The following is a 17,217-nucleotide window of genomic DNA, read 5'->3' on the forward strand; positions in this document are numbered from 1 at the left end:
TATCTATCTATCTACCTACCTATATCTATCTATCTATCTATCTATCTATCTATCTATCTATCTATCTATTTTTCCTCCCTCCTTCCCTCCCTCCCTTCCCTCTCTCCCTTCCCTCTCTCTCACTTCCCTCCCTCCCTCCCTCCTTTCTTTTTCTTCCTTCCTTCCTTCCTTCCTTCCTTCCTTCCTTCCTTCCTTCCTTCCTTCCTTCCTTCCTTCCTTCCTTCCTTCCTTCCTTCCTTCCTTCCTTCCTTCCTTCCTTCCTTCCTTCCTTCCTTCCTTCCTTCCCTCCCTCCCTCCTCCCTCCCTCTCCCTCCCTCCCTTCTTCTTTCTTTCTTTCTTTCTTTCTTTCTTTCTTTCTTTCTTTCTTTCTTTCTTTCTTTCTTTCTTTCTTTCTTTCTTTCTTTCTTTCTTTCTTTCTTTCTTTCTTTCTTTCTTTCTTTCTTTCTTTCTTTCTTTCTTTCTTTCTTTCTTTCTTTCTTTCTTTCTTTCTTTCTTTCTTTCTTTCTTTCTTTCTTTCTTTCTTTCTTTCTTTCTTTCCTAGGCTGAGGAACCAGTGTGGTTTTGGGAGCTGAGGGAGAAATTTGTGAATTAACTTTTGGCCGGTGGCTGAGTGTGGTGAAGAAGATATTGGTGTCTCTGAGACTTAAGTTTGAAGGAAGAAGAAAGAATATTAAACAGTTGTCCTCCCATCTCCCTGAAAGACTTTTATGTCACAGCTGTGACAGGACTGACATTTCCCAAAATCCTCCTAACCCTCCTTATAGACTAGGGATAACCCCATCCCTCTCACCTCATTTTCCATCCTTGTCCTGTTTTTCCCAATAAACCCCCTTACCTGAGAAAGAGAGAAAGAGTATTTTCTCTAAACCTCATAGTCCACTCTGGGAAGGAGGGGGAAGGGGCAAAGCTAAAGACTTCAGAAGTAAGAGGTGAAGGGAGGTATTGAGGGAGGAGGAGGGTAGGCAAAATATTGATCTATAAGCTATCTAATATGGATCTATTAGCCATCCACTATTGATCCATAGGCAATCCCCAGTATCTTTAGTATAGATCAGTAGGCACCCTCTGGAAGTATTCCCTCTATCTCTCAGAAATATCTCTATCTCCAAGTATATCTTTTATTACTATAGGCAACACCAGTATATCCTTTATTGCAACTAGAAATATCTCCATGTGTATCTTTTTATTAGAGAGGAAAGGTAAAAGAGTTAAAAAAAAAAAAAGGATCCTGAGGCCAAAAAGTTTGAGAACTATTAAAGTTTAGCTGATCCCCTGAAGTCATAGGGTTCTTGAACAAAGTAAAACAAAACAAAACCCCAAGTAGTGAGGAAATAGATCTTTTCAGCCATGGGGGCATCCTATAGTCCCCGGGCAGGTGAAGAACTGAATCTTTACCAGAGGAATTATAGCATATGGTGCTAAGAACTCCTGACTCACTTGGTTTTCTAAAGCTCAGAAATTCGAACCTTCCTAAGCTTTGCCCCTTTTTCCCTAGTGAACGTTCTTAAAGTCAGTTTCCAAATGTTCCGCCTAAAGCCTTTGGGCATTTGAACTATTGGAAGATCTGGATTTTTTTTTTCATAATGGAAAAATGCAAAACCAATGGGACTAATTTAGTGAAAAGATTCTGACACTTCTGAGCAAGGACTGGCTCCGGGAATATCCTACACTAAGAGCAAAGGTTTTTCTTGCTCTGGGGTGGCAGGTGTGACTGGTCTAACCCCTCTTCCAGTGGGGCATGATGTGATGAAAATTGGGGCATACCACTCATTCTAGAACATAATAGGCTAGATCATTGAGTAATAAATGATGTTCATACAGTATTTTTAGGTGTGCAGAGCACTTTACACATATCTCATTTGAGTCTTACAACAATGCCAAGATTCAGGTACTAAATGTATCAACCCTATTTTACAGGAGAAGAAGCTGAGGCATAAGAGTGGTTAGTTAAGGAATCTTCCTGTGATCACTGAAACTGAAGTTGGACTTGGTCTTACTGACTCTGAGTTAAGCGCTCATCCACTAGGGAAGATTCTGAGAGGCTTCTCTCTATTGAAACATGCAGGGTTCATTCTTGGCTACTGAGTCACTCACTGGGACCTATGTAGGCAGCTGTCCTATTTTACTGCTGTTCAACTTCACTGCTGCTTAGTTTTTATTTATTTATTTTAAAAAATATCTAGTATTGTTAAATAGTCTCAAAACATGGAGCCTCTCTTCTTTTTTTTCTTCTTCTAAAAATCCTTATCTTCTCTTTTAGAATCAATACTGCGTATTGGTTTGTTGTTGAGTTGTTTTTCAGTGGTGTCTGACTTTTCATGACTTCCTTTGGGGTTTTCTTGGTGAGGATTCTGGAGTGGTTTGCCATGTCTTCTCTAGTTCATTTGAAAGATGAGGAAACTTGAACAAATGGGGCTAAGAGGCTTGATCAAGGTCACACAGGTAGTAAGTGTCTGAGGTCAGATTTGAATTCAGGTAGATGAGTCTTCTGGACTCTAGACTTGCAATTCTATTCTAGCTGCTCTTTTACTGCAGTTAAATAGTCTCAGAGCATTTAGCCTCCTCCTCCTTTTAAAAATCCTTACCTTAGTTTTTAGAATCAATATTATGTATTGGTTCCAAAGTAGAAGAGTGATAAAGGCTAAGTACTGGCTGATAAGTGACTTGCCTAGGGTCACACACCTAGGAAATGTCTGGAGTCAAATTTGAACCCAGGACCTCCCATCTCCAGGCCTGGCTCTCCATCCACTGAGCCACTTAGCTGCCCCTTAGGCTCTTTCTTGTTCAGGGACCACATCTTACAGATGAAGCCGTGGGTGATGATAGGGATGGGGGTAGAGAGTGTACAGGAGGATCTCCTAGTTCTCCCTACTAGTTTCACACCAGAAACTAAAGTTAGAGAAATAAACAAGACCGTCTTGGCCATTTGCCAGCCTTCCTGCAAGTGCCTGCACGATACATGCTGTTGATTCTGAAGCCTGTGACATCTGCAAGCTTTTTTCAGTCTCAGCCTTCCTAAACAAGTGGGAAAATTGAGGACAGGACAGGCACACGAGAGCATCTACCCTCTGAGCCCTGGAGACCTCTCTCACACACCACCTTCCCACCTCTCCTGGTCTACTTCTTCAGGGTATGTAAGAATTTTGGCTGAGTTTGCGGAAAAGACATCTTGCATTCCTCTTAGTATCTGCTTCTTGGGAAGCTCTGATGATTGCTACTAGATATCTATATCAACATTCACTCAGATAACAATTATTGAGAGTGTTCATCCTCTTCAATGGCAGTGTGGTAGAATAAAGGACAGAACACTGGAAGGACCTCAATTCAATTTCAGAATCAGATACTTACTAGCTGTATTTAACCCTGTTTGCCTCAGTTTCCTAATCTGTAAAATGATCTGGAGAAGGAAATGACAACCTACTCCAGGATCTTGGCCAAGGAAAGCCCAAATGGGATCATGAAGAATCTGACATGACTGAAAAACAACATAACAATAACAAAAACTCTCCAAAGGGGACAAGAATTTTAAATATACTCAAAGAAATTTTCACTGAATTACATCTCTTCTGCCTTGGAATCAAGTATTGAGTCAGTACCATCTGCCTTGGAATTAGTATTGATTCTAAGATGGAAGGTAAGGATTAAAAATTAAAAAAAAAGAAATCCCCCAGTGTTGGCTTTCTTTGAGTATGAAGGACCGTGACCACCAACCTATAACACATCACATCATCATTGCCTCCTGCACGGTGCCAGGTATACAGTAGATGCTATATATATGCTTATTCCCTTCCCCTTTCTCCTCAGCTTGAAAACACAAGTTGCAATGCTGAAGGATATAGTTCGATGAGCTTTTGGAGCAAGTCTGTAGATGAGATGATAAGTCGATGCATGGTTAGCATCACTTGCAGCAGCTGGTTACTCCGACATAAGTTTCCATCTGTATCTAGAAAAGTAAATTGAGTCATATGCATTAGATATTGGCAAGATAGATGTAACCCAACAGAAACACAAGCCAGCTATCAGGGCATGACCTTTTTTTTTCAAGTTTTTAAATGAATCAGTGCCTCTGAATGTCTTCCCCTGCCCTTTCCCCTTCTTGCCTCTTTTTCTCCCTGATCCTTCCTTAGCCTTTGTAGTGCTCCTCATTTGGAGTATTTTACTGCTCATTAAAATCTTCTGAAGGTGACAAGAGGCTGGGAGAAGAAGGAAACTCTCGTCAATCCATTTTTGGCCTTCGTCACCAGATGGCTGGTGAGGGAGGAGGCTGAGGCTGATGGTAAATGTGGGAACTGGGGGTTATTTGTGGAATCTGCTAACCTATGGTCTGTCAAATCTCCAACAGCATACGCAGCTGAGGACTGATGGCATTCTTTTCAGCATTCCTAGTCCTGCCTGGAACTGCATTCGACAGTAGAATTCTGCATATAGATTTTGGAAAAAAGCAGCACAATCTGCTGATTGACTGGTATGGGGTAGGAACACTTCTAAACGAGTATCCAAAGTTACCAGGTAAAGTGCCTGACATTCCTTTCCAGGCCCTATTCAAAGTCACGAGGGAAATAAAGAAAACACCATTAGTGATCAAAGACTCCATGAATTAATTGGGCTTAGGTCCAAGGAGTTTTGGCTTAATTTAATAAGCAGTATTTGTTGTTTTCTTAACAACAACTTCCAACAACAAAGTGGTCTTTGTTTTCATAAGAGCTTTTAAAATTAAGGTCTTGAACAATTTGTGGATTGTAAAGTTTCAATAGGTTAATGAACCTACTTTATTCTACCCATGTTTCTCTCTCCCTCTTTTTTTTTTTAAACCCTTACCTTCTATCTTAGTGTAAGTTCTAAGGCAGAAGAGTGATAAGGGCTAGGCAAATATGTTTAAATGACTTGCCCAGGGTCACACAACTAGGAAGTATCTGAGGCCAAATTTGAATCTGGAGCCTCCTGACTCCAAGCCTGGTGTTTTATCCACTGTGCTACCTAGCTCTCCCTTGTGTTGCTCTTTTAAAAACTACCAAAATATACAATCTGGGAAAAAAATTTTATAGCAAAGTTTCTCTGATAAAGGTCTCATTTCTCAAATATATAGAGAAGTAGGTCAAATTTATAAGATTACAAGTTATTCCCCAATTGACAGATGGTCAGAGGATATAAAAAGCAGTATTGATATGAAAATATTAAAGCTATCAATCACATGAAAAATGTTCTAAATCATTCTTTATTAGGGAAAAGCAAATTAAAATAACTCTGAGGTACCTCCTCATACCTATCAAATTGACCAAGATGACAGTAAAGGAAAATAATAAATATTGAAGGAGACGTAACTAAAGTGAAACACTAATGCATTGTTGGTGGAGTTGTGAACTGATCCAACCATTCTGGAAGGCAATTTGGAATTATGCCCAAATCGTGATAAAACCTTTGGATAGCTAGGTCTATCTGTATCCTAAAGAGATTTAAAAAAGGGGGAAAGGACCTACTTGTACAAAAATATTTGTAGCAGTTCTTCTTGTGGTGGTAAAGAATTGAAAACTGAGGGGATGTCCATCAATTTGGGAATGGTTGAACAAATAGTGGTACATAATGATGATGGGAATACTAATGCACTGTAAGAAATAATGAGCAGGATGGTTTCAGAAAAAACTGGAAAGACCTACATGCACTGAGGCAAAGCAAAATAAGCAGAATCAGGAGAACATTATACACAATAACAGCAATATTGTGGAATGATAACTGTGAAAGACTAGTTATTTTCAGCAATGCAATGATCCAGGACAATTCTGGAAGACTACCTCCAGAGAAAGAACTGTTGGAGTTAGAATGCAGATCAAAGCAAATATTTTTCTCATTAGTTTACTTGTGTTCTTATTTTGGGGTTTTGATTATATATGAGTATTCTTTTAGAACAATAACCTATTGGAAGTATATTTTATGTGATAATGCATGTATAACCCAGATCAAAAACTACCATCTCCAAGAAGGGAGAGAAAAGGGAGAGAGGGAGACAATTTGGATCTTATAATTTTGGGAGATGTATGTTGAAATTTGTTATTACATATAATTGGGAAAACAAAATATAAATATATATATATGTATAATTTTATTTTTCTTGAGTATTCCCAGGGACTATCTCCACTTTTTTCCATTTAAAAGCCCTTATTTTCTATCTTAGAATCAATACTTCATATTGGTTCTAAGACAAGAGTGGTAAAGGATAGGCAATGGGTTTTAAGTGACTTGTCTAGGGTCATACAGCCAGGAAATGTCTGATGTTATATTTGAATCTAGGACTTCCCAACTCCAAGCCTGGCTCTCTATCCACTTAGCTATTAGTTGCCCCCTCTACTTTTCTATTTATATCCCCCTAGTGTTTAGCACAATTCTTTGCATATAGAAAAACTTAAGAAATGCTCATTCATTAACTTACACTCCATTATAAGAATTCATATCTCAGACTTGACCATTACCTGAAATTATTTTACCTTAATGATCTTTTAAAAAAAAGTTAATCAGTTTCTTTCTTACCAAAGCTACATATCATTGCGTGGAAAATACTCTAAATAATAATGTTGATTAATGATTCTTAATGATCTTAAGAATTTCCCTCACTGGATAATCCATCACTTGGGGAATATATGAACAAATTGTGATAGATGATTTTAATGGAATACCATTGCTATTGTACCATAAGAAATGATGAATAGGATGAATTCAGAAAACCTGGAACAACTTATGTGAATTGATGCAAAGTGAAGTGAGCAGAACCTGGAGAACAATGTATACAGGAACAGAATTATTATCTGATGATCAACTGTGAAGGACTAAGTCATTATCAATCAGCAAAGCAAATTTTCAAGATAACCAGGAGGGACTCATGATGAAAATTCTATCCACAGTCAAAGAAGGAACTGTTGGAGTCTGAGACAGATCAAAACATAATGTCTTCCAGTATATTTCCTTCATGTGATTTTATTGTATGTGTGACATGTCTTCTATCACAATATGAACAATATAGAAATATGCATCATATGAAAACACTGGCATAACCTCTATCAGAGGCAGTAGATAGGGAGGGAAAAATCTGAATGCTAAAATGTCAGAAAACAATTGTTGAAAATTGTTTCTACATGTAATTGAAAAATAAAAAAAATAAAAATAAAAAAACCCACGAGGGCCTGACATGTGGTGGGGGGAGAGAACAGGTCCAAAGCATGTGAAATGATAATTCTAGAAGATTGGCAAAAGAAAAGAAAATTAATGAAATTAGAAGATATTAAGGTCCTTAGCAGAACATGACAGGGCTGAAGCATTTGATCCAGAGGTCCAGAAATGATTGAATTCCAGGCTGAGAGGCTTCCCTTTTATTTGTTAGATCAAAAGTTTCTAAGCAGTGGAATGGCTTGATTAGAGCTATACATTATAATAATTAATTTGGCAGAGATAGGAGGCAGGACAATTGGTAAATTCCCAAGGGCAGGAATTAGAATTGTTTGGTTTTTGTGCTTCTCCTAGCACCTAGCACCTAGTACCTTCTACACGGTAGGCTCTCAATAAACAAATAAATTGGTGATGATTTAATAAAAGTATATTATCTGTGATTTCATTGGTATAAAAAATCTCAGGTGGGGAAAGACCCTCTACTAAGGGATGAAGATACCTATTCTACAATTTATAGTCTCAGAGAATTGCCTGGGCACACTGACAGATCAAGTGATTTACCCAGGGTCACACAGCTAGTAAGCACCTAAGGCAGAAGCTCTCTATTTCCCAAGTCACACCATTTCTAAAGAGGGCAGCAGGTACTTTAAGCAGAATCTCTGCCCTCTTTACTTTCACTCAAATCTGCATTAATCATGCTTGTCTCCAGTCCTTTATTTCTACTGCCTCTGGGCCTTCCCTGAACTACTTTACATTCCCCTCTTCCACACCTTTAGGTGTCCAGATCTTAGTCTTTCTTCCTTCTCCAGCCCCTAAAGACGTCTTCATTTCCCTAACATATGAATATGTGTACCAATTATTCTGACAAATAAAAAGAGTTACTTTAAAAAATTTCCCTCATTGATCATAATGCCCTCCATTTCCATTCCTCTCACTGCCTCATTCTTCCTGCCAGATTCTTCCTAAGACTGTTCTTCCTCTTCATTGAGTCTGTTTTTCCAATCCATTATTCCTGTTCTGGTGTCAACTTTCTTCCCTTCAGGCTTGGGAGAATCTGAACTGATTCTTCTTCAACTTGTCCTTCTAGAATTCACACCCTATCCACCCTCAATCCCAGACTATCTCTCCCATCCATCTTCCTTGTCCCAACTCTTAAATTGAAAAATGGTACCAGAAGAAGGTATGAAACCCTACAACCTTGCTCTGCCCCAAATTCACATTATAGAACCTCAACTGCAGTTCAACTCTTGTATCCATCTCTGACCAAGTACCACATTCCCAAGAGTACAAATTCCCAATTTTTTTCTTTTTAAGCCTTCAATTTCATCCTTATACCCCCCCCCCAACAGGTGAATGTATCTATTTTACTGAGAAAACTGATTCTTTCTCACCTATTTTAGCTCCTCTCTTTTATCAACTAGAGGCAGCAAAGTGATGTAGTATATAGTGTTGGGCCTGGGATTAGGAAGATTTGAATTTGAATCTAGTCTCAGAACTACCTGTGGGATTATGAGCAACAAACAACCTCCTTCTGCCTCAGTTTCTTCACTTGTAAAATGGAAATGGTAATAGACTTACCTCTCAGGGCTACTGTGAGGATTAAATGGAATAATATCTGTAAAGCACTCAGCCCAGTACCTAGCACACAGTAGGCACTTACTAAATGCTTATTTCCTTCATTTATTCCATACCTCAAAAATCTCTATTTTCACCTGTTCTCTCCTGCTTTGCTTTAGTTTTAGGATGGGGTGGCCCTTCTCCTTAACAGGGCTAAATCCCTTTATTTGTGCCCTTAAACCTGTCTTTGGGAATTCCTCTTTTCACATTCAATCTCCCCCATTTATTACTTCCTTCTCCACTGCCTGCGAATATATCCAGCTCTCCTTCTCTATGGTCCTCTTAAACTACTGCCAAACATTTTTCACTTCTAGACTCCTGTGCCTTCCCTTCCTTACCATCTACCCTCCCCTCAAGCCCTTTCAGTGTGGCTACCAACCCCATCTCTCAAATAAAAAACATTCCCTCAAAGGTTATTCATGATTGTCTGTTTCCCTAGGGGAAGCTGGGTGATGCCCTAGATAGAATTCCAGGAGGACCTGAATTCAAGTCCAGCCTCAGATATAAATACGATATACATAAAATATAAATTCTAGCTGTGTGGCCCTGGACAAGTCACTCAACCCCAATTGCCAAGCCCTTGCCACTCTTCTGCACTGGAATCGATATGTGGTACTGACTCTAAGACAGAAGGTAAGGCTTTACAAAAAGTGAGCCAGAGAAGGAAATGGCAAGCCACTCCAGGATCTTTGCCAAGAAAACCCAGAGTCACAAAGAGTTGGCCATGACTGAACCAAGTGAACCACAACCAATTTCCCATGTGTGGGTCCCTCATTCATGATTTCTATGTACTCTCACTGTCCCCACTGATACGTGTGTGTGTGTGTGTGTGTGTGTGTGTGTGTGTGTATTTGTGAGATGTTGCTTTACATTATGGTGTGTGTGTGTGTGTGTGGAGATTTCATTGCCAAATTTTTTGCACTACTTTTGATTTCATCAAATGTCTTTACTTTGAACTGTTTACGTCTTCTCTTTAACTGGAGAAAAAGTAAACACTTAAGAAAGCCCTCGAGAAGCTAAGACCAGGGTGAGCACGACTAAATGATTATTGTTATTATTTTTGTCTTTTACCTTGCATATTTCCTTCTACAGAGTTTCAACACAACTCAGCCTGTGAATCCTCACACCTCCTTTGTCGGGGTGAGGTGGTATGAAATGGTTAGGCACCAGGAGATGATCTACTCAGAGAAGAAGGGAAAGAGTTGACTCTAGACCTCTCATTTTGACAATTTGCTTTTGCCTTCTAACCCCTCCAGGTGGCTTAGGCAGGGCAGTGGATAGACTGCAGGGAAACTTTTCTTCCTGAGTTCAAATCTGACCTCAGACACTTACTAGCTTTGTGACCCTGGGCAACTCACTTAATGCTGTTCAGTTTTCTCATCTGTAAAATGAGTTACAGAAAATCACTCTAGTATCTTTGCCAAGAAAACTACAAATGGGGTTATGATGAGCCAGATGTGACTGGACAACAACAGTCCCCCTCTCTATTTTCCAACACAGTCACAGGACTAGAGCTAGAAGGAATCTGTGAAATTACTTTCTTCAAGTCTTTCGTTTTAAAGAGAAATAGTCTTTTATCAGTTGGGAACAAAATTAAAGAAGATTCATGGCCATCCACTTGGCTGATGTTCTTAAAGGACCACAGGACTTCTCTTTCCAATTTCCAACTAGATCCCATGGGTTCTTATCTCTATTAGAATGTGAGCTCTTTGAGAGTGGAGATTGTCTTCATTTTTTTTTTGGTATCCCCAGATACCAGAGAGTGCTTTGCACACAGTAAGCACTTAATAAAGTTTTTCCCCCCATTCATGACCAAAAAATGGCCTCAGAGGTTAAGTGTCTTGCCCAAAGTCATGCAGGTTGTAATAAATGGCAGGTTTCAAACTCAGGTCTTTTGACTCCAAACCCAGCTTTCTTTTCACAGTGCCATCTTATATACCATGTGGGAAGGTTTTTTGTTTTAGAATGGATATAAAGGAATATGTTTAGATGGGGACAGGAGCGGTAAATGGCAAGAGAATGAAGATGAGACAAAGAGAGTACACCTGAAGGAGATGAGAGCATATGAGAATAAGGGCACAAATCAAGAAGACTTTCCTTGTTAAAGAGAAGGGCTATCCCATTCCATTGACTCACAATAACCCTAGATTTTTATCTGTACCTGGGTCTTGTGAATATGCTACACCTCCATCAGGCAATCAGGTGGTACAGTGGATAGATCCCTGGGCTTGGAGTTAGGCTGACCTGAATTCATATCTAACCACAGATGCTAGCTATGTGACCCTGGGCAAGTCACTTAACCTCAATTTCCTCAACTGTGAAGTGGAAATAATAATAGTATTTACCTCCCAGGATTATTATGAGGATCAAATGAGATACTATTTAAAAAGCTCTTAGTATGGTGCCTGTCACAGAGTAGATACTTAAAAAATGGTTGCTTCCTTCCTTTCTTCCATTATCATCCTGCAAAGTTTATGCTCTTTGAAGGAAAATACTAAATATTCAAATTGACTTATTCTGAGGGAATGGCTTTAGGGGAAACACTGTCTAAACTGCTCATTTTTATTTGGATATGCTGCTATTACTGCTGCTAGATAAATATTTCAACTAATCATTACTTTTTTTGTATCCTTGGGCTTATTTTAATGTGGGGTATCATATTAAAGATCTAATAAATAAAATGCGCAATAGCAAAATGTGCCCACCTGTCCGCTTTACCACCCAGTCCACGCCACCCTCCGGAGAAAGAATTCTTTTTAAAATGTTTGAAGCTCAGTGAAGCATATAAATGCCACATTCTCAGAGTCTAGCCCTTGCATCATTTTCCTAGAGAAGCCTATCAGATAAGAACCCTTGCTTGAAATCTAGCTGGAGAGGGAAAACATTTCACATAAAAGGATCCCTCCCTTATGATACCAAGCAGGAAGGGCCAAATGCAGGAAACAAATTTAGAGGATCAGTGTCCTCATCTGTAAAATGGGAAAGTTGGATTAAACATCTTCAGAAATCCATTCTACCTCTGAATGTATTTAGTGATAATGTTTAGTGTTTATATCATCTTTTAAAGTTTGCAAAGAACTTTAAAAACATCTGATATGATTTCTACAAAACCCAGAAAAGTAGGTGCTATTATTATCCCCATTTACACATGAGGAAATTGAGGCAGACAGAGCTCAAAGTGGTCTGTTCAGGATCACAGAGCTTGTAAGTGTGTGGGAATGAATTTTAACTCAGTCCTTCTTGCCTAGAGATCCAACTCTATACACAACTATCAGCTGGATTGGTCAGACAACAGGAGGTGAGGCTTGAGCTGGGCAGTTGTTAACCAGTGAAAATCACTTTGCATAGTGGGGCTCAGTCTCCTGAGATGCATGTATGTTAAGGATAATAAACTCCAAGCATTATTCTCATCCCACTCAGCCCCAGCCTCTAGCTTAATGGTACAGCTGACTTAATTCTCTTACTCCCCTGCTACTTATTACTTATTCCTTATGAGACAATTTAGAAAAATTCCCATTTTCCACATTCCAACCATACTATTATACCATCATATAGATGAGCGAGCAATCTCCTATTGGTTACCACTCTGTTCTTTGTCTAAAACTCTATATTAGCTTGAGCCCTGAGGTTACCTGGACCTTCTGCTGGAATTCAAAAGCTATTACATGACTTTATTTCTGGAAGTCAACACTGTGCTGCCTCCCCCAATAAGAGATTGGGGCCTCGTTATGAGACCATTCTTTGTTGGCATCTGTTTTTCCTCCTCCCCTTGGGGTCAGTAATAAAGTTTTGTTCACGGTCATCCTTGTATGGCTCTGCTACCCTCTATCCCCCCAAATCTTGCACCATGGCCCTTGTTTTCTGTTTATCCATTTGCTCATCTCATTAGATCTCTGCTTTGGGGCATAACCTTGAAACCTCACTTAGCCCTTGCCATGCCTAGTTGCCCTCCACCTCGAAGAAAGCCTTCTAGTCCTCTCATTTGGCTGAATCTTGACTGCTCTGTTCTCCTCCATCTGCTCTGAAATGCTTCCTGCCAATCAGGGCTCTGTGGGAATCAGATGAAGATGGGCTGAGATCCAAAACTTATATGAAACTGATTTTCTTCCTCTGTATTCAACAAGAGATATGTGTGATTAACTATTTTATTTTCCCATAGGATGTGATGTAGCTAGTTGAATGACCTAGGATTCTTCTGCCATGATCCATCTACCATTAGATGCATTGGATTTGTCTGGGGTTTTTTGACATTCATTTCATTTGTCATTATAGCCAACAAGTCTGGTGCCCCATTCTACATGTTCCTTAGAAGGTTAATCTTTAGAGGACCCAGAGTAATTCAGGACCTATTCAAGCCTATAAGAGGCAGTCAGGTGGCATGGTGGATAGAGTGCTGGACCTGAGTTAGGAAGACTCCTCTTCCTGAGTTCAAATCTGGTCTCAGACACTTACTAGCTGGGTCACCCTAAGCAAATGATTTAACCCTATATGCCTCAGTTTCCTCATCTGTAAAATGAGCTGGAGGACATGGAAAACCACTCTAGTATCTTTGCCAACAAAACCCTAAATGGAATAGAAGGGCCATTCCTAAAAATAATAAACAGTATATATCTAAAATCATCAGCAAACATCATCTGAATGGGGATAAACTAGAAGTCTTCCCAATAAGATCAGGAGTGAAACAAGGATGCCCATTATCACCTCTATTATTTAACATTATACCAGAAACACTAGCAGTAGTGATTAGAGAAGAAAAAGAAATTGAAGGTATTAAAATAGGCAATGAGGAGACCAAGCTATCACTCTTTTCAGATGATATGATGGTCTACCTAGAGAGTGCTAAAGAATCAACCAAAAAGCTAGTTGAAGTAATCAACAACTTTAGCGAAGTTGCAGGATACAAAACAAACCCACATAAGTCATCAGCATTCCTATATATCTCCAACACATCTCAGCAGCAAGATTTAGAAAGAGAAATTCCATTTAAAATCATCCTAGACAATATAAAATACTTAGGAATCTATCTGCTGAGACAAACACAGGAACTATATGAACACAACTACAAAACACTCTCCACACAATTAAAACTAGATCTAAACAATTGGAAAAACATTGATTGCTCATGGGTAGGACGAGCTAACATAATAAAAATGACAATCCTACCCAAATTAATTTACCCATTTAGTGCCATACCCACTGAACTACCAAAAACTTTTTTTTTTACTGAATTAGAAAAAACCATAACAAAGTTCATTTGGAGGAACAAAAGATCAAGGATATCCAGGGAAATCATGAAAAAAAAATGCGAAGGAAGGAGGACTTGCAGTCCCAGATCTCAAACTATACTATAAAGCAGTGGTCATCAAAACAATTTGGTATTGGCTAAGAAATAGAAAGGAGGATCAGTGGAATAGACTTGGGGTAAATGACCTCAACAAGACAGTCTATGATAAGCCCAAAGACCCCAGCTTTTGGGACAAAAATCCACTATTTGATAAAAACTGCTGGGAAAATTGGAAGACAGTACGGGAGAGATTAGGTTTGGATCAACATCTACACCCTACACCAAGATAAACTCAGAATGAGTGAATGACCTGAATATAAAGAAGGAAACTATAAGCAAATTAGGTGAACACAGAATAGTATACATGTCAGATCTTTGGGAAAAGAAAGACTTTAAGACCAAGCAAGAGCTAGAAAAAACCACAAAATGTAAAATCAATAATTTTGATTACATCAAATTAAAAAGGTTTTATACAAACAAAATTAATACATCCAAAATTAGAAGGGAAGCAACAAATTGGGAAACAATCTTCATTACAAAAACCTCTGACAAAGGTCTAATTACCCAAATTTATAAAGAACTAAACCAATTGTACAAAAAATCAAGCCATTCTCCAATTGATCAATGGGCAAGGGACATGAATAGGCAATTTTCAGTTAAAGAAATCAAAACTGTTAATAAGCACATGAAAAAATGTTCTAAATCTCTTCTAATCAGAGAAATGCAAATCAAAATAACTCTGAGGTATCACCTCACATGTAGCAGATTGGCTACCATGACAGGAAAGGAAAGTAATGAATGCTGGAGGGGATGTGGCAAAGTAGGGACATTAATGCATTGCTGGTGGAGTTGTGAATTGATCCAACCATTCTGGAGGGCAATTTGAAACTATGCCCAAAGGGCACTAAAAGACTGTCTGCCGGGGGCAGCTGGGTAGCTCAGTGGATTGAGAGCCAGGCCTAGAGATGGGAGGTCCTAGGCTCAAATCTGGCCTCAGCCACTTCCCAGCTGTGTGACCCTGGGCAAGTCACTTAACCCCCATTGCCTAGCCCTTACCACTCTTCTGCCTTGGAGCCAATACACAGTATTGACTCCAAGACGGAAGGTAAGGGTTTTTAAAAAATAAAAAAATAAAAATAAAAAAAAAGACTGTCTGCCTTTTGATCCATCCATAGCACTGCTGGGTTTGTACCCCAAAGAGATAATAAGGAAAAAGACATGTACAAAAAATATTCATAGCTGCGTTCTTTGTAGTGGCAAAAAATTGGAAAATGAGGGGATGCCCTTCAATTGGGGAATGGTTGAACAAATTGTGGTATCTGTTGGTGAACAATCTTCAGGAAGTGATGCAGAGTGAGAGGAGCAGAACCAGGAGAACATTGTACACAGAGACTGATACACTGTGGTACAATTGAATGTAATGGACTTCTCCATTAGTGGCAATGCAGTGATCCTGAACAACTTGGAGGAATCTATGAGAAAAACCACTATTCACATTCAGAGGAAAAACTGTGGGAGTAGAAATACAGAAGAAAAACAACTGCTTGATCACATGAGTCAATGGGGATATGGCTGGGGATGTAGACTCTAAATGAACATCCTAATGCAAATACCAACAACATGGAAATAGGTTCTGATCAAGGACACAAGTAATATCCAATGAAATTGCGTGTCGGCTGCGGGAAGGGTGGATGGAGGGGAGGGAGGGAAATAACGTGATTATTGTAACCAAGGAATAATGTTCTAAATTGACTAAATAAAGTAATAAAGAAAAAGAAAACCCTAAATGGGGACATAAAGAGCCAGACACAATGGAAACAACTGAGTGACAACAAAATACAGGTCCATAATTTTTCAACAGCTTAATAATCATCCATACTTCATCTTCCTCATACTCTGCAACTTACTTCCCATATAGCCTTTGACAAGTCACTCATTAATGTGAACCCTGGTTTCCCCAATTGTAAAATGGGGGATTGGACTAAATGACCTAGACGGTTTCTGACTTCTCTAAAGCTGTAATGTTATGATCTGATGTAGAATTAAACTACCAGCTGTAATGCAAACATGGAAACACATGCATGCCTACCTGAAAGAAACCTGGAAGCCTGATATTCTCTGCCTCTCCCTTCCCTTTTGGTTTGGTTTCTATGGAAACCTGTGGAGATGTGTGGGATGATGCTTAGGTACTCCGGGGTGATATTGGGGAGAAAGGAGTGGTGAGAAAGGCACAAGGCAGCATTTGACAATGGGATCATCTCAATCGTCTACTTTTTAATCTTGCTAAGTTTCCTTTGTAATCATAGTATTTTACCTGGCACAGATTTTCACATGGAAAAAAGTTCATGATTCTTGAAGCTATATAACAAGAGAAAGAAGGTTATATTGTGTTATGCCCAAGAGCTATAAAGCTGAATAATTTTGTTCTTGACAGTGACACCAAAGGGCAGTTACTTTTGGGGGGATTCTGCATGTGGGAATAAGAAAATGTCTTAAGGGACAGCTAGGTGACTCAGTGGAGAGAGAAACAGGTCTGGAGACAGCAGGTCCTAGGTACAAATCTGGACTCAGACACTTCCTAGCTATGTGATTCTGGGTAAATCACTTAACTCCAGTGGTCCAGCTTTTACCATTTTTCTGCCCTGGAACCAGTATCAATTTTAAGATGGAATGTAAGGGTTTTTAAAAAGGAGGGAAGGAAGGAAGGAAGAAAGGAAGGGAACAAAGAGAAAAGGGACAAATGGAAGAAGAAAGGAGGAAAGAAAGGGAGGAAGGGAGGAAGGAAGGAAGGAAGGAAGGAAGGAAGGAAGGAGTGGAGAGAGAGGAAGAAAAGGAAAGAAAAAGAAAGAAATCACCTTAAGAAATACTTGATACTTGTACTTTAAACACTTTATGCCACTTCATTCTCACAATGACCTCACGAGTTAGGTGGGAGATCCAAGTATTACCAGTCCCATTTACAGTTAGGGAAATTGAGGTTCAAGGGAAGATTACCAACTTGTTCAAGGTCACAGAGCTAACAACATATCCAGAAATGGAATATAGGTCTTCTGATTCCAAGTCTGGGGCTCTTCACAGCATATCACCCTGTCATCTTCAGCATGTTCCAGTCCCACAAATTCTGACTGAAACCAAGGCCAAAATATGACAGCTAGATCTTA

General features: G+C 39.3%; 1 protein-coding gene across 1 annotated transcript in view; it reads right to left on the reverse strand.

The window, feature by feature from the left end:
• Positions 1-17,217, reverse strand: part of RASGRP1 (RAS guanyl releasing protein 1) — a 117,905-nt gene that overhangs the window by 43,605 nt on the left and 57,083 nt on the right. Inside the window, exon 3 of the mRNA XM_001380877.3 lies at positions 3,838-3,943. Coding sequence (XP_001380914.2) covers positions 3,838-3,943 — 106 coding nt within the window. The remainder of the gene's footprint in view (positions 1-3,837; positions 3,944-17,217) is intronic.

Source organism: Monodelphis domestica, chromosome 1, assembly GCF_027887165.1.
Source record: "Monodelphis domestica isolate mMonDom1 chromosome 1, mMonDom1.pri, whole genome shotgun sequence".
Taxonomy (NCBI): Eukaryota; Metazoa; Chordata; class Mammalia; order Didelphimorphia; family Didelphidae; genus Monodelphis; species Monodelphis domestica.